This window comes from Corythoichthys intestinalis, chromosome 18 (genome assembly GCF_030265065.1).
Source record: "Corythoichthys intestinalis isolate RoL2023-P3 chromosome 18, ASM3026506v1, whole genome shotgun sequence".
NCBI classification, from domain to species: domain Eukaryota; kingdom Metazoa; phylum Chordata; class Actinopteri; order Syngnathiformes; family Syngnathidae; genus Corythoichthys; species Corythoichthys intestinalis.
The window spans coordinates 37,842,562-37,870,258 of NC_080412.1; the positions used below are offsets into that span (position 1 = coordinate 37,842,562).

General features: G+C 37.8%; 1 protein-coding gene across 14 annotated transcripts in view; it reads left to right on the forward strand.

Moving 5' to 3' along the window:
* nrxn2a (neurexin 2a) overlaps positions 1-27,697 on the forward strand; it is a 496,353-nt gene that overhangs the window by 143,746 nt on the left and 324,910 nt on the right. For all 14 annotated transcript variants that reach the window (XM_057820438.1, XM_057820422.1, XM_057820428.1 and 11 more), the window contains one exon: positions 6,592-6,893. In XM_057820438.1, coding sequence (XP_057676421.1) covers positions 6,592-6,893 — 302 coding nt within the window. The remainder of the gene's footprint in view (positions 1-6,591; positions 6,894-27,697) is intronic.

Consider the following 27,697-nt stretch of genomic DNA (forward strand, 5'->3'; position numbering starts at 1 on the left):
GTGGAAGAAAGGTGATTTGAGTGACTTTTGAACGTGGCATGGTTGTTGGTGCCAGAAGGGCTGGTCTGAGTATTTCAGAAACTGCTGATCTCCTGGGATTTTCATGCACAACCATCTCTAGGGTTTACGGAGAATGGTCCGAAAAAGAAAAAATATCCAGTGAGCGGCAGTTCTGTGGGCGGAAATGCCTTGTTGATGCCAGAGGTCAGAGGAGAATGGCCAGACTGGTTCGAGCAGATAGAAAGGCAACAGTGACTCAAATAACCACAACCAAGGTAGGCAGAAGAGCATCTCTGAACGCACAGTACGTCAAACTTTGAGGCAGATGGGCTACAGCAACAGAAGACCTCGCCGGATGCCACTCCTTTTGGCTAAGAACAGGAAACTGAGGCTACAATTTGCACAGGCTCATCGAAATTGGACAATAGAAGAATTGAGGCAATTCCGAAGGCAAAAGGGGGTCCAACCTTGGTTGTAACGGGTGGCTATTTGAGTCACTGTTGCCTTTCTATCAGCTCGAACCAGACCTCTGGCATCAACAAGGCATTTCCACCCACAGAACTGCCGCTCACTGGATATTTTTTCTTTTTCGGACCATTCTCTGTAAACCCTAGAGATGGTTGTGCGTGAAAATCCCAATAGATCAGTAGTTTCTGAAATATTCAGACCAGCGCTTCTGGCACCAACAACCATGCCACGTTCAAAGTCACTCAAATCACCAACTGTGTGATGCCATCATGTCAATATGGACCAAACTCTCTGAGGAATGCTTCCAGCACCTTGTTGAATCTATTCCACGAAGAATTGAGGCAGTTCTGAAGGCAAAAGGGGGTCCAACCTGTTCCTAGCGTGGTGTACCTAATAAAGTGGCCGGTGAGTATTTATACATATATATTTTTTTAAAACGGAGTGGAATCGGAATGGTATCGTTATCGGCCATTACTGCACAGCCAGTTATCAGTATCGGGGTCAAAAAATGGCATCGGTGCAACACTATTGGTAATGCCATGATACTCTAATGCTGTTATTATCATTACTGCTACACGTACAATGTGAAAATGTCACTCATTGTGAACATATGACAGAAACGATGTCGCATTTTCATCTCGTCAGACGAAAATCGGCATTCGTCTCGTTATGTTATGTTCTCGTCCCCCAAGCCACGTTTTTACCTCGTCATCGTCATTAAAAAAATATTCCTCGACGAAACAACGATGAAGTTTGCATAATATGTTGAGATTTAAAATGTAAAATAGTATAACATGTTCATCCGTGAATTATTTCTATCTATGAATCACCAATGAAGAGTCTGGAATCATCCAGCTGCATGATCTGTTATGCATTTTCTAGGGTAAAAATATGATTGCATAAACATCTTGTCAAAGTCTGTTACAGTAGAAGGAAGAGCCAATACTCCATAGAACGCAATGGGTGTGTTTTTTTCAAACCTCTATAACATCTAGCCTGAAGCCCTTTGATGACTTAGGCATCAGATATTCTGTTATAATTCCCTCTCGGTCAGACTTCCTCCAAATGAGCGATAATAATGATATAATTATAAGGTGATGTTTACTTGAAGATCATGCTACAATAAATATGATCACCATATCAACTGTATAATGATTACCAGCAGAACCTGCATTAATAGCACTTAGGTATCAAATATTTACTGAGTCATACAATGAGTAGGTCCTAAAGGTCAACCATACTGCGATTTGTCCTGAAATGAGGCCTGAAAGTAATTGCTCCATTTCATGCATCAATAAGAAGACATTGTGGAGATAATTACCCCCCAGGCAATACTAGCACACTTTTCAATTTGTAGCAAAGCAGTGTACATCTCGCTGCGGGAGAAATAAGTGAGACGGAAAAGTTTGACCGTGGCATTAAGTCTGATATCAAACATTGGTTATCAGCATTGGCAGTTGTCAAGCTGTTAGCCTGAGGCGTATGCACATGTGTTTCAGTTTGAGCTGGTTTTGTTTTTTATTTGGCACTAAATTAGCTCAAATCAAATAAACAATGTAGTGGCTCCCCGTGGGTCTAGCCTCGCAGTCTCGAAACGAATTTAGAGGGTGCTTATTTTTTTATGCTGAGATGATGTTTGAATTCACAAACGTTTGAAAACCCTGCACACACACAGACACACTTGCAAGATGTGGCCAACTACTTGCTTATGCATTCCCCCAATGGACTCAGTGGTCAGTAGCTGTCCATATGTGCATGCCACCTGACTTAAGTTGAAACGTTGACAGATCCCTCCCCCACTAAAGACTTTGTCGCCACCTGTGCCCCGACCCAAGCTTATGGGCCTTTTTGAATTTGTAAGTTGTGAAGTCTCGTCATAATAAACGATTCGCATATTGCCATTTTAAATGACTGCGTGCTGTCAGTGAAACAGGTGGGCTCTTAAAATAAATGAGCTAGTGACACCCACATGGTGGTATAGCTCTCTTCTGTGTTTAATGTGTTTCATGTGGTGACAGTTGTTATTAGTATCGTGATTTAAATGGGTTTTTAATGTATAGCTTATGAGCATGGGGACAGCATTTGTCATTTTAAAGAGCTAAAACAAATGTTGAAGGTTGCCTTGTTTGTGTGTTTTTTAACAGTACGATCTGATTTAGCCAAGTGGGGCAAAGTCATAGGCGGAGTTTGACTTTTGGGGCATCACAACATATTGATGACCCTAAAACGCAGTGTCAGCAGTAAAATTAAATTACAAGAATATTTATAATAATAAGTTGACAATGAGTGTTTTTTGTTTCCCATCATTCTTGAGGGGAATTCTAAAACAGGCTGCTTAGGGAATACTTTTTGCCAAGATTGTCATCCATTGAATTTGGTACGCCCGCTGGTGTCGTGCCAGTGTAGTTACCCTAGTCAAAAATGGTACCTCCTGGGCGGAGCCATATGTAGGTAGATTTGTGTCTTTATTATTCAAGCCAAAAAAAGTTGCTTCAATTAAAATATATATTTTCAACCAAAAAAAGTTGCTTCAGTCAAAAAAAATGTGTTTGAATGTAAAATTAATTTGTAACTCAAAAAACTCAATGCACGTGAAAGCAATTTTTTCTTTGATTTTTTTTTTTTTTTTTTTTTTTTTTTATGGATTGAGGCAACTTTTTGATTGAAGTAATGGGTCACATTTTGGCTAGGGAATTTTTCTCTATTCAATCAAAAAATAAGTTGCTTAAAAAAAAATTTCAAAAACAAAAATCCCTTCAATCAAAAAAAAATTTTTTTTCAATCATAGAAAAAGGTTTTAGAATGCGAAAACATATTTGGGATTGAAAAATTTGCATTTGGACACTTAATTTTTCATTAAAAATGTTTTCTTTGATGGAAGCAATCCTTTTTGTGTTTGTCTTTGTGTGTGGTTTTTGTTCATTTCATTCATTTTTGTTGCAGTTTTATTGCTTTACAACTTATATATATATAGGAAAGTCAATTACCCAACCCTAACCCGGCCACCAGGGGGGCCGGGTTAGGGTTGGCCCCCCTGGCCCCACCTTAAAATCCGCTTATGGGCAAAGTACAGTCAAACTGTAGAATTTCAAAGCAAGAAATTAACATTTCTTCAAGTCTGAACAGTGTTAACAACATTTTAAAGTGTTTTAATAGCATCTGCATGGTTGCTTTTCAAGAAGCTATAAGGTGGAAAACACTCAGGTGATTTTTGTCCGATATGCACGTGTGATACATCACTGGAGAGCTTAAATTCTCAATTTTCTGGGGGAAGAAAAATTTTGAATGGAGGGCATTTAAAAAAAATGTAAACAGCGAAACTCTAACTGGAGGTGAGAGCATGAGACAGCACAATTAAATATCCCATGATTTTAACGAAATATTATCGCGTACTTACCTTGTTTCGATCCAAAAACTCCATGTAGCATGTATCACAGAGTGTCAAGACACAGCTGTGCATGGCCACAGCTGCATTTTTTTTTTTTTTAGATTTAATGGGTGAAACATGGTAATATAACAAGGGTCGCGATGCAGAAATCGCAGACATCAAGGAGTGGTCGAGATTTTCTTTTTCATATATTTACCCTCTTAAATGTTTTTTTTTCTTTCAATTTTACTTTGTTTGGATCGATTATTTATAATCTAACAAATCGAGGAAAATGCAACAGTAACAAAAAAAAATACAATTAAGCGATAGTTATGAGGGAGATATCAGTGACTTATTGACAGACATCATTCTTTTCATTGTGACGTAATTTGTTTAAAAGTTTAAAATATGCGAGTAAATAATTTTTTAAAGTCGTTTTTTAATTAATTAGTTCAAAAGAGCAACTCTTTGGCATTCAGAAACATCATCACCTTGTCAAGAGTCAAGAGAATCTGCATTGGACAAAGTGTCAAGGATCAAGAACGCACTGGACAAGGTGATGATGCTGGAACTTTGGTTTGGTGCTGTTCCAGTGAGATTTACAAAGATGACTGCCTGAAGATAACATCAAAATTCCCTCAGTCCTTGATGATATTGGGCTGCATGTCAGGCAAAGGCACTGGGGAGATGGTTGTGGTTAAATCTTCAATAATTGAACAAGTTTACATTGAAATTTTAGACAGCTTTGTTATCCCTTCAATTGAAAATATGTTTATCATTTTCCAAGATGACAATGCATCATGCCACAGAGCTAAAACTGTTGAAGCATTCCTCGGAGAAAGACACATCCAGTCAATGTCATGACCTGCAAATAGCCCAGATCTCAACCCTATTGAAAACCTGTGGTGGAAATGGAAAAAAAATGATTCACAGCAAGGCTTTGACCTGCAAGGATGATCTGGCAACTGCAATCAAAGAGAGTTGGCACCAAATTGATGAAGAATACTCATCAAGTCCATGCCTCAGAGACTGCAAGCTGTCATAAAAGCCAGAGGTGGTGCTACTTAATACTCGAGATGTGTTTTGATTTTTATTTCTTTGTTTGTTTCTAATGATTCCATATTTTTTTCCTCAGAGTGGAGTGATTCCATATATATTTCCCTCCACTTGCTGTATAAAAGTAACATTTACTGACCACCACAATGTTTTTTATTCATTTCTTTTAGTGTTTCTGAATGCTAAAGGTGTGCACTTTTGAACTAATTCATTATTTTTTCAAGCATTTTATCTGAGTTTGTTCTACATGAAGAAAAATGTCTGAGTGAGCACTCCTGCAAGACTGGCGATTCCATACTTTTTCTAGGTATTGCCCAAAACTGATAATGAACCACCAATGTCGATATTTTCCGATATCATTTTAAAATGGTTTTATTGGCCGTAATGTCGGACAACTCTACTATTTTTATATTATGCTATCCACAGAAGAGATCCTCGGATGATACCACCATACATGTATATTGAATTGGTTCATGCAGATGCATAAGAATGTTATCACAACACACTCGGTTAATGTGAAATTTTTTATTATTGTTACTTTTTTGTGGTGTGTGTGGTATTGTTCCAATTTTTTAGCATGGGTAATTGAAAGAATACTGCTCATCCCTATTTTATGGGATGATCTCATTCTCAATTGCTTCTAACAGTGAGCAGTAAATAAATACCATTAAAAATTACGAGAAGGTGTGAGTGGCAGTTCTCGCATAAGTTGCGTAGTTTATTAACACCATAATAGTTTTAAAATCAGAACCAACCAATCAGAGGGAAGGGGATATGAGGAGAGAGGTCACAGTCACGTAAAGCTTCCCAGCCATGCTAGTATATTCTCATTTTCGGTAGCAGTCCTCCACAATGGTATAATAGCTGCCGCCAAGGTAAACGGTGATGGATTTGCCCACGGTGGCAGCAGTTACAAGGTTCTGAATTGCCCTATCAGCAATAGCCGTTTGACTGCAGCCTTGAGCAGCCTTTGCCTCTGAGTTCGTGCCAAAGTTGGAGCGGTGTCAGGGCAAACACAGCAGCTACTGGCCTCCACGGTATAGCTGCAAACAATGGAGAATATCGAGCTGTTATTTAGCTCTATCTGTCATGAAAAAAAAAAAAAATCCAAACACAATCGCCTCTGGAATGGCAACATCTCAACAATATTTTTTCCTATAGTCTTAACAACAATGCTACTTGTCTGTTAGCAACACCACATGCACCAGTGTAAGATTGGATACAATTCTGACACTTAAAGTAGTTTGTAATCTATGTTCTCAATGTGGAGTTTCGCAAAATGCCAAAAGTGAAAAATCTCTCTGCTCCTCTGTTTAGTTGGACTTACACTTTCATATTGACATTTCAAAAATGTCACCCATGAATAAAGGCACAGACATAATTATCTTTTTATATTATTGTCAACAAATTGTATGCGGGAAGATTATTTGCTGCCTGTCTTGTCTTGTCCGTAGCGTTCACCATTATAACACATTTCTCACAGTGGCATATAATCTTTAAACATAACCTTGGGGTTTCTTTTCCTATATGTAGCATTGCAAAGGAGTTCTGAGAATGCTAGATGATATTAGGTTCCTGCAGCAAACATTATACTTTGTAGGTATGATTTATCACTAGTTTTGAATAGAGTACTGTGTAGAAGCTGTTCAGCTGTTGTGACTGTAAAATGTGTGAACACTTTTTTGCTCTTCCATTCTTAGGCCAGGGGGAGTCAATGGCGACATTTAAAGGCAACGAGTACTTCAGCTACAACCTGTCGCAGACGCCCATTCAGAGCAGCTTGGATGAAATCACGCTGTCCTTCCGCACGCTGCAAAGGAACGGCCTGCTGCTTCATACGGGCAAATCGGGAGATTACGTCAACCTGTCTTTGAGAGACGGAGCTCTGTGGCTTGTCATTAACTTGGGCTCCGGTGCGTTCGAGGCCCTCGTGGAACCGGCCAGCGGAAAGTTCAACGACGACATCTGGCACGATGTTCGAGTGACGCGCAATCTCCGCCAGGTATGTAGACCTTCGATTTGTATTCACGTTTTAGATTAGGGCTGAAGCTATCGATTATTTTTGTAGTCGATTGATCTATGTCTAGTTAGTACGAATAATCGAGTATTGTACAAGTCGCACCTGAGTATAAGTCGCACCAGCCATAAAATGCCCAACGAAGAGAAAAAAAACATATAAGTCGCACCTGAGTATAAGTCTCATTTTGGGGGAAATTTACATGATAAAATCCAGCACAGAGAACATATATGTCATCTTGAAAGGCAATTTAAAATAAAAATACAATAGAGAACACCATTCTGAATAATTGTACAGTATGATAATGTTACATGATGCATACAAATCTACGAAATGCGAACGTGGCCGGTATGCTAACATCCCATAGCTATTAAGAGTTATTCAGATAACTATAGCATAAAGAACATGCTAACAAGTTTACCAAACCATCAGTGTCACTCCAAAACACCAAAAAATGCGTGAAATGATATAATAATGTGTTAATAATTTCACACATAAGTCGCTCCAGAGTATAAGTCGCACCCCCAGCCAAACTATGGGGAAAAAAAAAAACGCGATTTACAGTCCAAAAAATACGGTAATCGGATTAAGAACATTTAATGTGTTGCAGGATAAATTTTAGGATATGTAAAAAAAAACACTGCTAATATTCACTTATCCACTTTCAAAAGAGCATTACATACGAATATAAAATCAAATTTTATGATGTTTCTTCAAACTATGAAGGATTGCACTTTCATTTAAAAATAACATACCTGAGCTTAGCTTTAAATGGTATAAAATAAAGATCTAAGTATACCAAGAGAAAAATGGACTAACTTGCATAACAAAAGTCCATTAGCTTAAATTGTTTAAAATTAACAAATCGTTTAAACACATTTTTCCACAAAAAAAAATAAATAAATTAATGTTTAGTTATACCTATAACCTAAATTACGAATGCATGAAAAAAAAACACTAAAATTTACCTTATGTAAATGAGTTGTGCCATACTCATTGTTGCCACTAGAGGGCAGTGTATCCACCGAAATCAATGAAACGCAAACACTTTCAAAACAAACCATTACAATGCCACTCTAATTAAACCAATCCTCCAAGCAACAAATTTTGATTCGAAGCTTTTTCCAATCGAATTACTCGAGTTAATCGATTAATCGTTGCAGTTCGATGCAGCTGTTAATATATTTATGTATAAATCCTCACGTGTCTCTGCATCTGTCGCACCAAATTGACCTCAAACAAGCTGCTAGATCTACCTTTGTACTGGAATGTAGACCCCTTCTTTTACGGCATTATAAAATTGTGCTTATTTTGTCACTTGTATTGGGCGTGTATTAAACCATCAACAATTTTTTTTAAACCATAGAATTCATAATGATATTGACAGGGCGCGGGGCCGATTAATAGAGGGCCTGCACTGTTGGCATGGCCGTCAAAGCTGACCGAGGGGAATCACAGACAAAGAGCTTTTTTTGTTGAAAATTCTTGTGAATAAATGCTTAAATCCCCGAATTCTTTATAGATATGGACGTAAAACAGTCTCAATTCTTAGTTAAAAGCAAAAAAAGTGCAGTTAGCATTTATTTTACGCAAATATGTCGAAATACGATGCTACTCTGTTAGTCAATGTGGCGGCCGCCATATGTAAACAGAGCTTTTCCTGTGAATAAATGCTAAACCCCTGAAATCTTTATAGAAATGGACGTAAAACGGTCCCGATTCTTGGTTAAAAGCAACAACAACAACAGCAAAAAACGTGCTGTTAGCAATTATTTTACGTAAATATGTCGAAGAATGATGCTACTCTTGTTAGTCAATGTGGCGGCCGCCATATGTAAACAGCTTTTCCTGTGAAAATTCTTGTGAATTAATGCTAAACCCCTGAATTCTTTATAGAAATGGACGTAAAACTGTCTCGATTCTTGGTTAAAAGCAAAAAAGCAAAAAAACAAACAAAAAAAACCAAACATGCAGTTAGCATTTATTTTACGTAAATATGTCGAAGAATGATGCCACAGATAAATATAAGTACAGTCCATTTACCATTTTACTATTTTACTCTGTTACTCAATGTCGCAGCCGCCATATGTAAACAGAGCTTTTCCGGTGAAAATTCTTATGAATAAATACTTAAACTCCTGAATTCTTTATAGATATGGATGTAAAACAGTCTCGATTCTTGGTTAAAAGCAAAAAAATAAAAAACGGGCAGTTAGCATTTATTTTATGTAAATATGTCGAAGAATGATGCTTGCCTGTTGGACAATGTGGCGGCAGCCTGACAACAAACAGCTTTTTACGTTGAAAATTCTTGTGAATAAAACGACAAATTAATCAATTAAGGTATTTAATAATTACCTTGAATCCTCGAACAAGTCACTCCTGAGACAAGCCATCCTGTTTGTACGCGGTACAGCTTTCGTACGTTTTCAACCTAAATCCAGGATTGGATCGCTGCATGTGTCGTTGCGACCGACTGCAAATAACTGAAGCGGATTGTGGGATGGCCCACTACTTGAAGGCGTGGCGTAGTGAAGGTCGAATCTGACCCGTCAATATCATTATGAAGTCTATGTTTAAACGCTATAAAATGCAAACTTTGTTTTTTTTTTTTTTTTTTTTACAATGCTCTTTAACGCGTTAACGGGCAGTAATTAGTTTTTTTAAAATTAATCACGATAAAATATTTAGCGCATGTGCGGAATGACCCGCTTAAGCATTGACTCAAACAGACTACAATGACGCACTTGAGAGCTAAGAGGCAGAGAAAGGTGTCTTGTTTTGTGCTTTTTCTTAACTAAGGTATATCACACGCGATGTCCTGGCACTTTGTTTCTTTATTAGCACATTCAGCTTCAACATTAACACAGCTTACGGCTCTCGGCAGGCCGTAACTCTAACTCACTCCTGCATCATGTGAGTAAACAGCATTGGCGCCGCGTGCACTTCAAGGTGCCTCGGATATTCGATATCAGAACATTATTTTCATCAGACCGCGCCGTTTATTGGCATACAGTAAGCTTCGGCAACTCCTTCACAACAAACATAAGTATCATTCAGTGACGGCACAACAAAAATATCTAAAAAATAATAATAATAATGTTCATAAAAGAAAAGTGCTTCAATCTGTATTAATGAGGCCCTATTCTCACACAGTTAAACAACAGTGCAAAGAAAACTGGCATTCCCAACCAAAATAGCTTTGCAACATACACATAAAACTTACTCAGACTTTGGTCAAACGCTATTCAAACATTTCTTTTAGTTCAACAAATACACTGGATGGCAATATTTATTCACAATACACAAACTATCAGAGGTCAAGTACGTTGTGAAGCCAGCACTCAAACTATGGCGTCAGTCGAGGGACAGAACACACTATTTGGCTTGATTTCTAAGTTCATTTAAAACTGACACTTGACACTGTATTTAGTGTGTCCAGTTCATTTTTTGATTGAAAATTTTACAAATTTTATTGTAACGAAAACATTAAGAAGGGTTTTAATATAAAATTAGTTAAACTTTTACTAACATTTATCTTTTAAGAACTACAAGTCTTTCTTGTGGAGCCCTTTAACAGAAAGAATGTTAATAATTTTAATGCCATCTTGTGGATTTATTGTTATAATAAACAAATACAGTACTTATGTATTAATATCCGTCTTATGTCTCGTCTTTCCATTCCAGCAATAATTTACGGAAAAATATGGCATATTTTAGAGATGGTTTGAATTGCAATTAATTACGATTAATTACTTTTTAAGCTGTGATTAACTCGATTAAAAAATTTAATCGTTTGACAGCCCTAGTTCAAACATATTCCCACAAAAACTGCTAAATATACCTCTAAGTTAAATTACTAATGCATTAAAAAAAATAAACAGCGCAAACAAAAACACACCTAATGTTGGTCTTAACAGGGAGCAGCTGGATTCAGTCAGGTTAAATGAGTTATGTCCAGGGGTGCACATATTTTTTTTGCCCAGGTTCTCAGAGGAGGACCTGGAGATGTGACTTGGTCCTCATTGAGCTTGAGAGCCAACCCGCTTGATGCGATAAAATTATGACAAGCTTTAGTTAGAGCCAAATACCTTTAATTAATTATATTAACAATTAATGCCTGATTAACATCAACTGGCACAACAAAATTGCCATTACTTTGAAGTGAAATGTAAAGAAATAAACATAAAAGCAGTACTAATTCAAAATAAATGGCATTATGCGGCTCCCACATTAACTCCAAGCCTTTGTAAAAGTGGGATGTCCTCCTCCTCATAAGAGCTCATTGAACGTGCATGTTTAGCTTTGTGAAATGCGAGCAAAAACACGTTTGTCAGTGCATGGCGCTGCTCTTCATTAACTTTATTCCGCCACTTGTCCATAGGGCAGTACTTCTCAAATAGTGGGGCGCCCCCCTTGGGGGGCGCAGAGCGATGCCGGGGGGGCGCATGTGACCTCGGGGAACATGTTTTTTTGGGTTTTTTTTTTTTGCCGTACTGGAATAAAGTGTACTTGCACATCCACTCAGTAGGTGGCAGTGGCGCTCTCATTTTCAGAGTGCGCGCAGTATTTTTGAACTAAGGAAGAGCACTCAGCACACAGGGACAACAGATATGAACAGCAGTGTGCCACCGCCGTTTTCGAAAGCCATTTTCCGACCGGACTCACTCACGCAGCGACCCACTGTCTTGTCCGGTTCTCACGTCGCAGCCCGAGAAGTGCCATTTTCGGCTTGGGATCGTCACGACGACCGCCCTCACCTACGGTTCTACCTCGGCCGCCGTGAATGGGCTTTTTTCGTGCCGTTTGCCTTTTAGCTTTGACTTTTAATACAGTGGGTGATGATGAAAGACCACTGTTTACTGTGTCTAAAAATAATTATAGCAGACAGCCAGAAGAAGAAGAATCAATTAAGACGCCACTTAAAGACATTAGACCCCAATTTCATTGTTAAGCCGTTTGATTTTTTCAGTGAAAACGTGCCGAATATTGCCAACAATCTTCCTGCTTTGTCAGTGTTATATCAGTAAACCAGTGAGCATTGTTAGCAGGCTCATTGCAAAATAACTCCACACCATTGCAAAGGAGGTAAATACTGTGAGCAGCAAAAAGAAAAACTGTCCTGTCCAAGGACACTTTTTTTCCTTCTTCTTTTATTCAGATTTGTTTTTTCGGTCAAATTTTTTGGCATATTGTCCTCATGAGTGAATGTTTCTAATCAATTTTAATGTTATTATTTACTGATTTTATTACATTTTTTCTGTATCAAATGGTCAAAAATGTACCTTGAGTGTATTTTTTAGTTTGGATGTGAATTTTTAAAAAAAAATTCAGGCAAATTGATGCACGTCAAGTCTTCTCTGTTACAAACAAAACAATGTTAATAAAGTTATACTTTATTATAAGTTGATCTATGTTACTTTTTTTCTTTATTAGAAAAAAAGGACACAATGTTAGGCAGATGCGTATTTATAATAGTAATTTTATAGACAAATGATACTATTTACAGTGGCGGCAGAGTTTGGGGGGGCGCGAAACATTTACGTCTTCCTTGGGGGGGCGTGACAGAAAATAACTGAGAAGCACTGCCATAGGGCGAGTGGGGTGCTGCCTGACATCGATAGTTTGCTTAATTGCCACATGCTCTGTTTTTTTCGTGCATTTCAAAGTTTGGATGGCTGAAATTCTTGGACCCTACATAAAATGTACCACATATCCGTGCGAGCATCATTTGCTTCTAGCTATGGTACCTCCTGCAGCCACTTTTCAACAAAAGTCCTTTTTTCGGTAGCTCCGGTGACGTCTCTGTCGTCTGTCTGTCCTTTGACGGGGGTGGGGGAACACGGAAATAATTACTCAGTGGGGCCTGCCTCCGACATTTTGAGAAGTGATTATCTCGTGTCCGCCGCAAATACAGTGGTCAGCCATCGGTACGCAAAAGCGTATGGAAGCCGTTGAGGCCCAGCGCGTTTGTATACGTCCAGTACGCATGCGCGCATGCGGACCACTTATGTGCACCCCTGGTTATGTCATATTCACTGTTGCCACTAGAAGGTAGTGTACCCACCAAAATCAATGAAACTAAATGCAAACACTTTTAAAACAAACCATTACAACGCCACGCTAATTAAACGAATCCTTGAAACGGCAAAATTTGATTCGAAGATATTTTTCTAATCAAGTTACTCGATTTAGTCGATTAATCGTCGCAGCACTATTTTAGATGGTTCTCTTGGATGACCTATGGAAGACTAGGAGAGGGACGTCTGGGCTTTGCTAATTGGCTGTTTTGCCCACGACTATGCAGAAGACATTAGATGGATGGAGGCTGCATGTGACCCCAGGGCCATAATTTGTCTATAGTATCGACACATAGGTAGGTTTCAGATCAGTAAACATCTATTGTATGGCTGCTTGTTGCCAGGCAGCATTTCATGTACTGCAATCATTTAAACCCCTAAGGCCAGTGAGGAATAATGCTGTATGCCAGTCACACCCACATTAAGGTCAGTCAATCACACACACTTAATTTTAGTCAGTAACACTTGAGTCAGATTTTTAAGAGGTGCTGGTAATTTTCTTACCTTCAGGAAATCTTTTGAGGTAATACAGTTCTCCATCAGTGAAGACTTGAGCAAACAAGTGCTGCTTCTAATGAATGTTAAATATGGTGCTCTGCAGGAGCCCCGCTCTCCATGTTCCTTTGCTCTGCAAGAGATTACCAGCTCATATTAGGTCATTGCCCTCTCCCTCATGAAATGAATGAATGTTTTGGTTGATATAATCAGCATCTTATTTATTATGCAGCATGATTTTTTTTGCATCCACAATAATACCTAGCATATTCGCACACAGTTTCTCATAACCTATGTTACCTTTAGAACAATAATCGCTGCCCATGGAAACACCCACTCTTAAATGTAATTTTTTTCTCTATGGAGGCTGATGCAACATTGCAGTAGTTTCAGAGAGGTCATGCAAGCAACAGCAGGGCTTGTATAATGAATACAGGCAATGCATGCCAAGTACAACTCAGCCCTAAGGTTTCATATTCATTTGTGCTGTCCAGAGGACAAGGCATGGCACTGAGTCCGCCAACTAATTGCCAGGATGTGTCTTTTACAGTATATGTGACCCCATTTCTACTTTTAGACTGCGTTATACTACCACTCGTACTGCATACTCAAAACTCAAAAAATTTATCAAATTTAAAAAATACTGAGTTCTACGATGTGATTTCGAAACTGATGCAAAGGGTTTGATGTCGGGCTGCAGCTATCGATTATTTAGGTCATGGATTAATCTATCAATTAGTTCGAATAATCGGGTAATCGGATTACGAACATTTAATGCTTTGCAGAGTAAATTATATGTAATACGTAAAACAAATAAACAAGGGTTTATGCTTGTAAAACATTTATTTTGGCATGCTAAGATTATACTTTCAAAAGAGCATGAAATGCGAATACAAAATAAAATTCCTGCGTGTTTCTTCAAACTGTGCAGAATTGCACTTTCATTTCACTAGAGCAATGAACACATTTAAAAACAAAATAAAGTACCTGTGCTTATAGCCTCAAACGATGTAAAAACAATTCTAAGAGGATTTAAGTGCAATAAAAGAACAATTGGCTAACTTGAATAGCAAATGTCCACTAACATAAATGCTATAAATGGCTAACTTTTTTTATATTACTCTTAGGGCTGTCAAAATTATCGCGTTAACGGGCGGTATTTATTTTTTGAATTAATCACGTTAAAATATTTGACGCAATTAACACACATGCCCCGCTCAAACAGATTAAAATGACAGCACAGTGTCATGTCAACTTGTTACTTGTGTTTTTTGGTGTTTTGTCGCCCTCTGCTGGCGCTTGGGTGTGACTGATTTTATGGGTTTCAGCACAATGAACATTATGTAATTATTGACATCAACAATGGCGAGCTAGTAGTTTATTTTTTGATTGAAATTTTTCCAAATTTTATTAAAACGAAAACATTAAGAGGGGTTTTAATCTAAAATTTCTATAACTTGGACTAACATCTTTTAAGAACTACAAGTCTTTCTATCCATGGATCGCTTTAACAGAATGTTAATGTTAATGCCATCTTGTTGATTTATTGTTATAATAAACAAATACACTACTTATGTACCGTATGTTGAAGGTATATATCTGTCTTGTGTCTTATCTTTCCATTCCAAAAATAATTTACAGAAGCGTGGCATATTTTATAGATGGTTTGAATTGCGATTAATTACGATTAGGGCTGCAGCTATCGAATATTTTAGTAATCGAGTAATCGACTGAAAATTCTGTCGATTAATCGAGTAATCGGATAAGACAAATATATTTTTAGGTGAAGAGCAATTATAAATATACATGAGAAAACAAGACATTTCATCTAATCTTGAACCATTTAAGTCAATCAATGTCTTTAATTTCGATGTATATTGTTGAAAACAGCCAACAATTGCATCTCAGATGTAACTAGAATAAAAAAAGACTAAGTCACTGCTTTCACTCAAAAAACCTTTAGATCTTATTTAAAAAAGAAAAAAAAAAAAATATATATATATATATATATATATATATATATATATACATATATATAAATGCTTTTACGCTTGATAACACACATCACTTAAAAGTTTTGATTTTTTCCCACGTGTTTCAATTGAATTTGTATTTTTGTCAAGCCATTTTTAAGTTCTAGTTAAGTTTTAAGTTGGTCTAAACTGTAAGTCTTGATAGGATTTTGAGTTTTTGCAGTGTTCAAAAATAATGTATGATACAGGCTGTATTGGAGCACATTAGGGACCAGTGCTACTTGGTGTTTTATCCAGCAATGACTACTGATCTAAAATTGATAGTTAGCATTATTGAGTTTTTATTTGATACCCTCATCACTCCACAACGCTATGTTATGTTAAAGCCTGTGTGTAAGACACGTTAGCCACGCATCGAAAGTGGTCTTAATTAATAGAAACCTAGCCCTCCGCAGGGCTAACGTTACGTGAGCTAGTAGTGACAGTAACGTTAATCTTATATATTAGCGCTTAGCGCTCTTTATTAGCGGTTAGCGCTCTACTGCTTTAAGATGGCGGCTGTTTGCTAACGCTGCCCAGACGCAGCCTAGTCTGTCATTTCGCATGTAGTTCAACATACATGTGATCTCTATGAGACTCATCAGACGCTACCTGCAACTAACGTAGCATGTGCGGGCTAGTATTTAGCAACGTCGGCGTCGTTTGTAGAGGCTGTCGGCTGCAGTAAGTTTTTTTTTTTTTTGCTTCTTCCTCTACGCACATGACATCAGCGCGTTGTCCCGCAGTAAAAGTAGTCCGAGCAAAACGTGATGCTTAGTGCTGTCAAAATAAACGATTAGTCGAGGTGAATAAAATTACTCGGATCAGTTTTTAAACTCAAGTTACTCGAGTTGCTCGAGTATTCGTTTCAGCTCTAATTACGATTAATTAATTTTTAAGCTGTGATTAACTTGATTAAAAATTTTAATCGTTTGACAGCCCTAATTACTCTCCACAAATTGTTCAAACATATACTGTATTCCCAAAAATAACTGCTAAATATACTTCTAAACTAAATAACGATTGAATAAACAAACAAATTAGCTCAAACAAAAACATACTTTATGTTGGTCTCAACAGGGAACAGCTGGATTCAGCCATGTTAGATGAGTTATGGCATATTCACTGTAAATGCATCACTTTCAAAACAAACATCACTCCAATTAAATGATCCCTCGAAGAATCAAAATTTGATTCGAAGCTTTTTTTCCAATCAAATTACTTGAGTTAACGGATTAATCGGAACAGTTCGATCCAGCTGTTAATATATTTACAGTACTGGCCAAAAGTATTTGCACCTCTGCAATTCTGTCAGATAATGCTCAATTTTTCTCAGAAAATGATCACAATTACAAATGCTTTGGTCGTGATGTCTTCATTTATTTTGCTTGCTATGACAAAAACACATAGGAGAATGAAAAAAACAAATAAATCATTGTCATTTTAACACAGAACTCCAAAAATGGGCCAGACAAAAGTATGGGCACCCTCAGCCTAATCCTTGGTAGCACAACCTTTCGACAAAACAACTGCGAACAACCGCTTCCGGTATGCATCAATGAGATTCTTACAATGCTCTGCTGGAATTTTAGACCCTTCTTCTTTGGCCAACTGCTCCAGGTCTCTGAGATTTGAAGCGTGTCTTCTCCAAACTGCCATTTTCAGATCTCTCCACCGGTGTTCTATGGGATTCAGGTCTGAACGCATTGCTGGCCACTTTAGAAGTCTCCAGTGCTTTCTCTCCAGTGCTTTTTGAAGTGAGTTTTGTGTCATTGTCCTGCTGGAAGACCCATGACCTCTGAGGGAGACCCAGCTTTCTCTCACTGGGCCCTACATTATGCTGCAAATTTTTTTGGTAGTCTTCAGACTTCAGAATGCCATGCACACGGTCAAGCAGTCCAGTGCCAGAGGTAGCAAAGCAACCCCAAAATATCAGGGAAACTCCGCCATGTTTGACTGTGGGGACCGTGTTCCTTTTTTTCAAGGCCTTGTGTTTTTTCCATGTAAGGTCTATGTTGATGCCTTTTCATAAAAAGTTCTACTTTTGTCTGATCTGACCGGAGAACATTCTTAAAACGTTTTTGGCTGTCTCGGGTAAGTTTTGGCAAACTCCAGCCTGGATTTTTTTCTGTCTCTGGGTAGAAAGTGGGGTCTTCCTGGGTATCCTACCATAGTGTCCCTTTTCATTCAGACTGATAGTACGGGTTGACACTGTTTTACCCTCGACTGCAGGACAGCTTGAACTTGTTTGGATGTTAGTCCAGGTTCTTTATCCACCAACCGCACAATCTTTCGTTGAAATCTCTCGTCAATTTTTCTTTTCCGGCATTATCTAGGGAGGTGAGCCACGGTGCCATGGGCTTTTGACCTATTGATGACACTGCGCATGGTAGACACAGGAACATTCAGATCTTTGGAGATGGACTTGTAGCCTTGAGATTGCCCATGATTCCTCACAATTTTTGCTTCTCAGGTCCTCAGACAGTTCTTTGGTCCTCTTTCTTTTCTCCACGCTCAATGTGGTACACACAAGGACACAGGACAGAGGTTGAGTCAACTTTAATCCATGTTAATTGGCTGCAAATGTGATTTAGTTCTTGCCACCACCTGTTATGTGGCACAGGTAAGTAACAGGTGCTGTTAATTACACAAATAAGAGAAGCATCACATGATTTTTCAAAGGATGCCAATAATTTTCTCCGGCCCATTTTTGGAGTTTTGTTTAAAATGATAATGATTTATATATTTATTTATTTATTTGCATTCTGTTTTTTGTTTTCTAGAGAAGCAAATTAAATGAAGATATTACTACCAAAGCACTTGTAATTGCAATCATTTTCTGGGAGAAATTGAGCATTATCTGACAGAATTGCAGGGGTGCCAATACTTTTGGCCAGCACTGTATAAATCCTCACATGCATCTGCATCTGTTTCACCAAAATGACCTCAAACAAGCAGACAGATCTACCTTTGTACTGGAATGTAGACCAATTCATCAACGGCATTATAAAATTGTGCTTTTATTGTCACTTGCATTGCACGTGTATCAAACCATCAACCTTTTTTTTTAAAACAGTCTTCCAAAACCATGCTTTCTGAAAACAGGGCTCACACTCTAGATTGTTTGACAAGTGTGAGAGCTCCATGCTGTGTTCAAGCATGTTAGGAGGAGAATAAGGCTTGGGCAGCGTGTTTACTCATGCATGTTTACTGAACCCATGAATAAATAATCAATGCAATCATTCCTCCTACCAGTTACTGATCATGGCAACAGCCACTTTGTAATACGAAGTAGAGGGAGAGGTAAAATGATCAGATAAAAGAATTACTGCTATGTGGCAATTTTGGTGTATTGAAGGCGAAAAAAATAGCAAACACTAGAATAATCCGTCATCTCGATAATGTTAGGCTGCTGCAGTGCTATATGACGATGTGAGGACATTCTGAACGTGAACATTTGCTTGGGCATACATGAGTACAGAGCAGTGAATGCAAGGAGAGAGGGGAGGACAATACAATTAAGCCTTTATTAGGCCTGCAGTGGGCAAATTCTGGTTAGTGTAGCAAAGTAGACAGTAGCAGCACTAGAAACAACAAAGAGTGCATTTACAACATCAGCTAAAGAGAGCAGTCACGTTTGTGATGACTGTACGTGAATAATGAACACAGATACAGTAAGTAGTGCATGCTAAACAGGTATGTACTGTATTTTTAAAGGGGACTGACTTTTGAGAAAAAAATGGCGCAATTATTAGGGGTGCACGATATCCATTTTTTGAAACCGATATCGATCACTTCCTGCTCCTCAAAGCCGATACCGATGTCGATAACTGATAATAAATATATACTTATTTAAATGTATAACCTGAGTTTTTGAACACCTGAAGGTTTAAAAAAAAACATAGTGGTGGATTCAACATAGATTTGCCTTTGATCTCATCAGATTTTTCATAATGACATGAACAAAACAGTGCGTTTCACTTCTGCACTGCTCGACAGCCAGCTAAGAATGAATGCACTTCCATAAACCACAAGGCTTGGTCTTTTCTTGCTTTTATGGGAAGACACTCGTCTTAATATTGTGAAAGTACAACAGAAAAATACACATATTCAATGCTCAATATACAACAAACTGCACAATACACTTATATACACAACTATTATACGTATGTATAGCATAGCACACTAGCTTGAGCTACTAAAGCATTGGCTGGCTTCTATAACACAACTTAGGAAGTTCTGTACATATGACCCTTCACCACAGAAGTAAACATATATTGCACATCCATATGTTATAGTAAACATAAAATACTTACATATATTTCCGAGGTGGAAACGTAACAGAAAGCATTCACGACTGTCAATGCTACCGCTAGACACCGCAATGTGTAAGTGATTGAACCAAACTACTGTAACAAAAAATAGATGCAGTGAATTATTCTGACCAGCAGGTGGGAGCAATGGCCCGCAAATGGTCAACTGATTTCCCATACTACTGTGTAAACTGTAAAACCAGAACAGTACATATTATCGGTCCTATTATAAATGTTATTGGATTTATCGGGATGACGTCATAATTCCTATTATCGGATCGATAATTATCGGACCAATAATTATCGTGCACCAGTAGCAATTATCAAGGAAGAAACCAATTGCAGACAATTCGACTCAAGTTGCAAATTTGATGACTCGCAACTCAACTCGGACTTGAAGAAAAAAACGCTGACTCGGACATGACTCGCTGGAACTGGGAGTGTGCAAGACTCGACTCGACTCGTAAGACAGTGACTCGATATGAGACAAGCGACATATTAGATAAGATAGATATTGGACAAGTGGCCGATCTCACCACGCCCTCACGTAACACCATGGCAATCAAAAATAAATCAATTTTCCTGCAGGGTATATTGCAATTTATTAAATATAAATATAAATATTGACTTACTTTGACAGTAAGGTTTCCCTCAAAGATAAACCTGAGTAATTTGTCGGTGGGCTGGGGAATAATGGTGGAGGCCTTGATGAACCTGTGACTTGACTTGACTCAACAACCTTTGACTTGACACTGCTCGTCTTTACAACCTTGTGACTTGGCTCGACTCTACGTGATCTCAAGACTCGACTCGACATGCCGTATTTTTCGGACTATAAGTTGCACCCGAGTACAAGTCGCACCAGCCATAAAATGCCCAACGAAGAGGAAAAAAACATATATAAGTCGCATTTTTGGGGGAAATTTACTTGATAAACTCCAACACATAGAACAGATATGTCATCTTGAATGGCAATTTAAAATTACACAATATACAATAGACAACAACATGCTGAATAAGTGTACAGTATGATAATGTTACATGATGCATGAACAATGAAATGCCACTTCGGGTGGCGCAGAACCTGACAAGCTGCTACCACCGTAGCAGCCTCCTGCCCCGGCTTGGCTGGCTGTCCGTGAACCTGGCTAGCTGCTGCGGCCCGTTAGCATGATAGCTACAGCTGCCCTCATCGCCAGTTGTTGCTTTCCTGACTCGTTTTGAACCATCTTCCTTCTTCTTGAAAAAAAGACAGTAAATGTTTTTTTTGGCATGTTAAAATACCGTTTGATCCTGGCTGCTTGCTCCCCAGATGCTGCAAATTTCCAGTTTTTTTTTTTTTTACGCCAGGGGCATGATTTGTTGGTCCAGCTTTTCAGTGCATCAACAAATGTCCGATAATTTCAAATGACGTTAATTTTTTATAAACAACATGCAATTCTTTGGATTTGTTCTGTAAATGAATTTATGCATATTATAATTTTATTAGGGCTGTCAAAATTATCGCGTTAACGGGCGTTAATTAATTTTTTAAATTAATCACGTTAAAATATTTGACACAATTAACGCATGCACTGAATGACCAGCTCGCACATTGCCTCAAACAGATTACAATGAGGCCGTTTATGGACATTGAGAGTGAAGAGAATGCCACCGGCCGCTTGGGGGCAGCGCCGTTCCATACTAATGTTATTTCTTCTAAACGTGGGAGAATTAGTAGTTGTGAGATGTTTATGCTGTATGCACAATGCAATGCAAATTGCTATTTGTGCTCCACACATATTTCGGTAAGTTTTCTTTCTTTTATTGGCAATTATGCGTCTTGTTGTATTTTGGGTAAGATATGTGCAGAGATATACTGTATATCTAATAAAGGTGAGTGAACACAGGCGTTCTTTGGACCGCGCCGTTTATTGGCATAAGCTTCTCCTTCACAACAAACATAAGTATCGTTTTGTGAAAGCACAACAAAAATAATATTCCTATCTCTCTCAAAAAAAATAATGTTCACAAAAAGAAAAGCACTTCAGTCTATAGTAATGAGGCCCTATTCTCACAGTTAAACAACAATGCAAAATGAACTGGCATTCCATATCAAAATAGCTATGCAAAATACACGTAAAACTTGCTCAGACTTTGGTCACTCTATTCTTATTATTGTTATTTTTATTCGTATTATTATTATATTAACTCTACTTTTGATGGAAAATTTTACAAATTTTATTAAAACGAAAACATGAAGAGGGGTTTTAATATAAAATTACTATAATTTGTAACTATAACATTTGTCTTTTAAGAACTACAAGTCTTTCTATCCGTGGATCACTTTAACAGAAAGAATGTTAATAATGCCATTTATGGGTTTATTGTTACAATAAACAAAAACACTACTTATGTACAGTATGTTGTATGTATATATCCGCCATGTTCCATTCCAACAATAATTTACAGAAAAATATGGCATATTTTATAGATGGTTTGAATTGCAATTAATTGCGATTAATTAATTTTTAAGCTGTAATTAACTCGATTAAAAATTTTAATCGTTTGACACCCCTAATTTTTATTTTATACATTTTTTAAAAATGTTTTTATATTATTATTTTCTATACACGAGAGGTGCCGGATCTGCCCAAACAAGTTTATTCACACATGGAGGCCAAAATCAAGAGGTGCCGGATCTTGTTCCGGCAGGATCCGGCACAAATTAACCCCTGCTGTTATGGCTTTGTATTTTCTTCAATAGAACACACAACAGTCCCAATAATTTTTTTCCTTCAATGTTTCCGACAAGTCAATTTCAAAGGCGTTTGTGCCACGGCCAATGTGACACTATCCAAGCTTTGCTCAGCGACTATATTTGTACCGTCAACACGCTGTGGCGGCAAGTTTTCTTGAATTACTTGTGCTTTTTTTTTTTTTTATGTGCCAATGCTCTGGGCTCACATCGTGGGGAGCGTGCTCGACACGTTCAGGCACATAAATTGTGTCAATTCATGCAGAACTCCTTTGGGCTGAGCTGCCAAGCTATATTTTTTACCTCAGATGTGCTTTTAAAACATCTGCAATGGAAAAGTATCACTGCAGAATCCCTGTGATCATTTCTGCCACATTGAAACTTTATGGAATTGCGCACCTCTGATAAGACTTTATTCATTCCAGGGGAGACATTCAGGGGGGAAGAAATATGGTGGGCGAAATAAAATGAGCGTTCACCTGCAGCATAATTTTACTAATCTTGTTCTTGTGATGTGCGGTGCATTTCAATGTTGGCGTGCTAAAGAAGGGCTCCCTGTTGTATCTAATTCACCATCAGCAGTATATAATGAGCTTGGCCACATGAATCACAATGTGAACTTGAATTTTCCTCCATGCCGGTTCACTTCCTCAGACTTCCACAACAGAGGCGATTCAATGCTCGCAACGTCACTTATGCTTTCAGCTATGCATTTGATCCATGTGTAAATTGCCTTCGCCTCAGATAAGTTACCTCCCTGACATGTAGATATGGAGAACTTTAACTCCCGAGAGAATGCTGGTGGAAACATTTTATTAGATCCGCTGTTGCATTTCAGGGAAGAATTCCTCCAATTATTATCTCCCTTCTTCTCCTGTCTTTTCTCTTACTCAGGCGGACAAAATGGTTTTATACCTTTTCTGACCCTCATTAATGCTGTTGCTGCTGCGTATTGATGTGTAAGCACACGTACTGTACGTGCACACGGTATCATCAATTGTGATGCTTTTCATGTCTGTTTTAATACACTCAGGCTCAGGAACTTAGCATCGGTATCTGAAAAATGTATTCAGCATCAGAAGTGTATCTAGATAGTACTGAAGAATTTTAACTATTCTTTCTGATTACCTGTTATGTTTACTCACACTTTTCTCAAGAAGTTGTTCACAAAATGTTGAACTGTTTTTCAGAGAGTATTTGCTAAAAAAAAAAAAATCATCATCATCATCAGTTTGATCCGGTGGTGTTTTTTTTTTTGCAGCCCTTTTAATTTTCATCTTTAGTCTTAGTCTTTTGGACGATAACACTTATTATTCTTAGTAGGCATGTGCCGGTTACCGGTTTCACGGTTTACCGCGGTGTGAAAACGTCGCGGTTTTAAAACCACTAAGAAGTGGCTTGGCGCAGCAGCGCTCACCCACTCCCGTTTGTTGCTGTGTGTGAAAGTGACGCTATCGGCTAGACAGTCAGTGAACCCAAAAACAAATACTCCAAACATAAGGCTGACTTTTCTTCAATTTATTGAGCTCTCAAATCGTGGTAAGCGGAATATACAAAATGAATACATTTAAAACTAAAAGCTTACAAAGACGAATGTTAGCCTAGGCTTAGCTGGGAGAGCAACTTCGTCGAGTGTTACAGCCGCAGAGTGAGAAAACAAGCTTGATTCGCTTGAATGAAGGGGAAAAGGGGATAGCATCAAAGATCGCTAATTGCGAAAGATGCTCTTGCCCTAAGCACAAATCCATGTTCGCTGGATCAAGGAGAGGTCTCACTCCCAATGATTTTTTTTTGTTTGTTTGTTTGTTTGTTTAGATGAATCCTTTCCACAACAATATTTACACTTAAAACTAACTTATACATTTTTAACTAACTTATTAACTTATGAATTCTTTGTTTTTTAACACATAGGCATGACATCATGTAGGCTAGAGCTGACACAGTGGCTGAAAATGGCAAAACTTCACTTGAGCTTTTCCACCCTCAAAAAAAAAAGTCATGCAGTACAATTTTTTAAAAGTTTTATTCAGAAGTGTTTTAACTTTTTTATAGAAATTATTTTGTTCTTGCTCTAATCTTGAGCAACTCGAGCTGTGACTGTGGGTATAGTCTATAAGATATATTTATTTGAATTTTATTTAAATATATATTTTTTTTTTGAATTGATAATTTATTTTAACAATACATTCATGTTCTGAAAAAAAAAATCCTGTTCAATGGAATTTTTTTTTTTCCTTAACCCATACATCTCAACATATTTTGGAGATATAATTGCAATACCGTGAAACCGCGGTATTTTTGCCCACGGTTATCGTACCGTCAAAATCTCATACCGACACATCCCAAATTCTTAGTCATATTTCAGTCATCTCAAAATTTGTTTGTCTTCGTCTAGTTTTTTTTTTTTGACAAAACTCAAGACTGCTTTCGCCTGGTTTTAGTTGACGTTTACTAAAAAAAATTTCGTCTGTAAAATGAAGAAAAAAAATCTCCATTAAAAAAAAAAAAAAAAAACATAATTTTTGGACTGAAAGCCGCTTCTTTTTCAATTTCTTTTGAATTCTGCAGCTTATAGCCCAGTGCAGCTTATTTGTTGATTTATTTGGGTTAATATGTCACACTTTATTTGACAGCGACGTCATAAGACTGTCATAAGACCGTCAGAATTATGACACTGTCATTGGCATTACTGAATAATTATGACAGGTGTAATTAAGTGTCATCCGGCAAATTATGTAATTTTGAGATGACTAAAATATGACTAAGACTAATAAGTGTTATCGTCCAAATGACTAAGAGGGAAATTAAAAATGCTGCCAAAAAAAAGATTTAAAAAAGCTGTAACACTAGAAGTCCCAGAGAATTCTGGTACTCCTAATAGTCCGATTTATTTATTTACATTTATTTATGGAGTTTTGCACTTTTCACACATTTTTTAACTCACTTCTCCCACACTACATACAAAAACAGAAAAAAAAGGCCCAAATGTGTACATTGTTTTGAAATATAGCGTTTTAGAACTGCAATTTGAGTGTAAAGCAGGAATTGTGTCTATAATTTAGAAGGACTGAATCAGGGGCATGGAGCATGAATTTTGGTCATTGTGTCTGAAGTTAGTAGAAGAAAATGTGTGAAAACTTTGAGAAAAACATTAACAGGCTGAATTTGTGTCGTGTGAAGGGGAGAATATTAGGAGTACTTGTGTTGGGAAAGGCTGAGTCGGCCTCTGCTGGGTTTTCTAGCGTTAATGATGAATTTTCTCAAGTTACAGCACCAAGCAGATATTGATGAAATTGCATATTAGTTTGAAAATTTTTACACGACTGACTTCCGGTCTGTCCGATGCTACCTAATGCAATTGACGCAGGAGGGCTACATCTCGCGACAAATAATAAAACTCTGCCGTTCATTTCTCATGTGACGCGTTTAACCGCTTCTGGGACACGTCTAAAACGTAGCCGCTCTGGTGTACAGTCGCTGCTTGACTTTAACGGCCGCGTTTCACTGCGCTGACGCGTCGGTAACTCTGACGCACCACCGACGCGTCTAATGTATTACCGGGGAGGAACTTAGCATCAGTATATGAAAAATATTATTCAGGATCCGAAGTGTATCTAGATAGTACTGAAGAATTTTAACTATTCTTTCTGATTGCCTGTTATGTTTACTCACACTTTTCTCACGCAGTTGTTCACAAAATGTTAAACCGTTTTTCAGAGAATATTTGCCCAAAAAAAAACAAACATCTTGATCAGTTTGAACATTACTTTTGTAAAAAGGTACTGAAATCAGTTTTCCGTGGTGTGCAAAGAATTGCTTTTGATGTGTGAAAGCACTATATAAATAAACTTGACATGACTTGACTTGCCAGGTATAAACGGGACAGCCGTATTTGTCAATTTCAAGACATAAAAGCCTTTTATTGGATGTGTGCCATCAATCAAACTAAAGCAAAGCAGACCCAGTTTCAAAGAAGCAAAGCTAAAGATACTCAAGGTTCTAACACAAGATGGACAAAAAAAATCAATATGTGTCACGGCAAGAGAATGGCCGACAGGACCTGACACCTCGGCGTGTCCCATCACTGCTTTGACTTTTATCCTCTTGCTTTCAATGCGATGGGATATCCATGTGGAAAAAAAATCCTGGGTAAAATTGACTTTCTGGAAACTTTTAATGTTACCACCCTGTTAAAAAAGGCAAAAATACTTCTCGTTGCTTAAAAGACGCGAAATTATAATGCCCTGTTGTTAAAGAGGCCCTTTATCACTTTGGTGTCACCTAATCAAAATGATAATTACCCATGAAGAATTGTAAATCAGTTGCTGTAGCTCATTAAACATGAACATTGCCAGACAGTTTTAATTCATATCGCAATGAGAGATGCAGAAGCTGCTTTCCTTACATCGTTTAAAATGTGCAAGTACAGGTAGTTCCCGGATTACGAACGAGTTCCGTTACTAGGCTGGCGATGTAATCCGGATTCCCGCGTGACTCAGAAATAACCCATTTAATTAGGGTTGTTCCGATCATGTTTTTTTGCTCCCGATCCGATCCCGATAGTTTTAGTTTGAGTATCTGCCGATCCCGATATTTCCCGATCCGATTGCTTTTTTTTGCTCCCGATTCAATTCCAATCATTCCCAATAATTTTTCCTGATCATATACATTTTGGCAATGCATTAAGAAAAAAATGAATAAAACTCGGACAAATATATACATTCAACATACAGTACATAAGTACTGTATTTGTTTATTATGACAATAAATCCTCTAGATGGCATTTACATTAGTAACATTCTTTCTGTGAGAGGGATCCACGGATAGAAAGACTTGTGACTTTGTATTTTGTGACTAAATATTGCTGTCTAGTGTATTTGTTGAGCTTTCAGTAAATGATACTGTAGTCATGCCCAAATGCATGATGGGGAGTGGAACCATGACTGTGCGTAGTGCTACCAATTGATATATCTTCTCTGCGTTGACAAATAACATAAGGTGTTAAGATAAAGCTCAATTGCTACCTTGCTTCCCCACATTGCTTCCCATGATATTTTTAATCGTAGGGAGAGGGATTGTAAGGTTTTAGCCAATTAAAAAAAAAGCTCCAAAGGCTGCCAAAATTCACTCTACTCATTTTACGCTGCCTTTT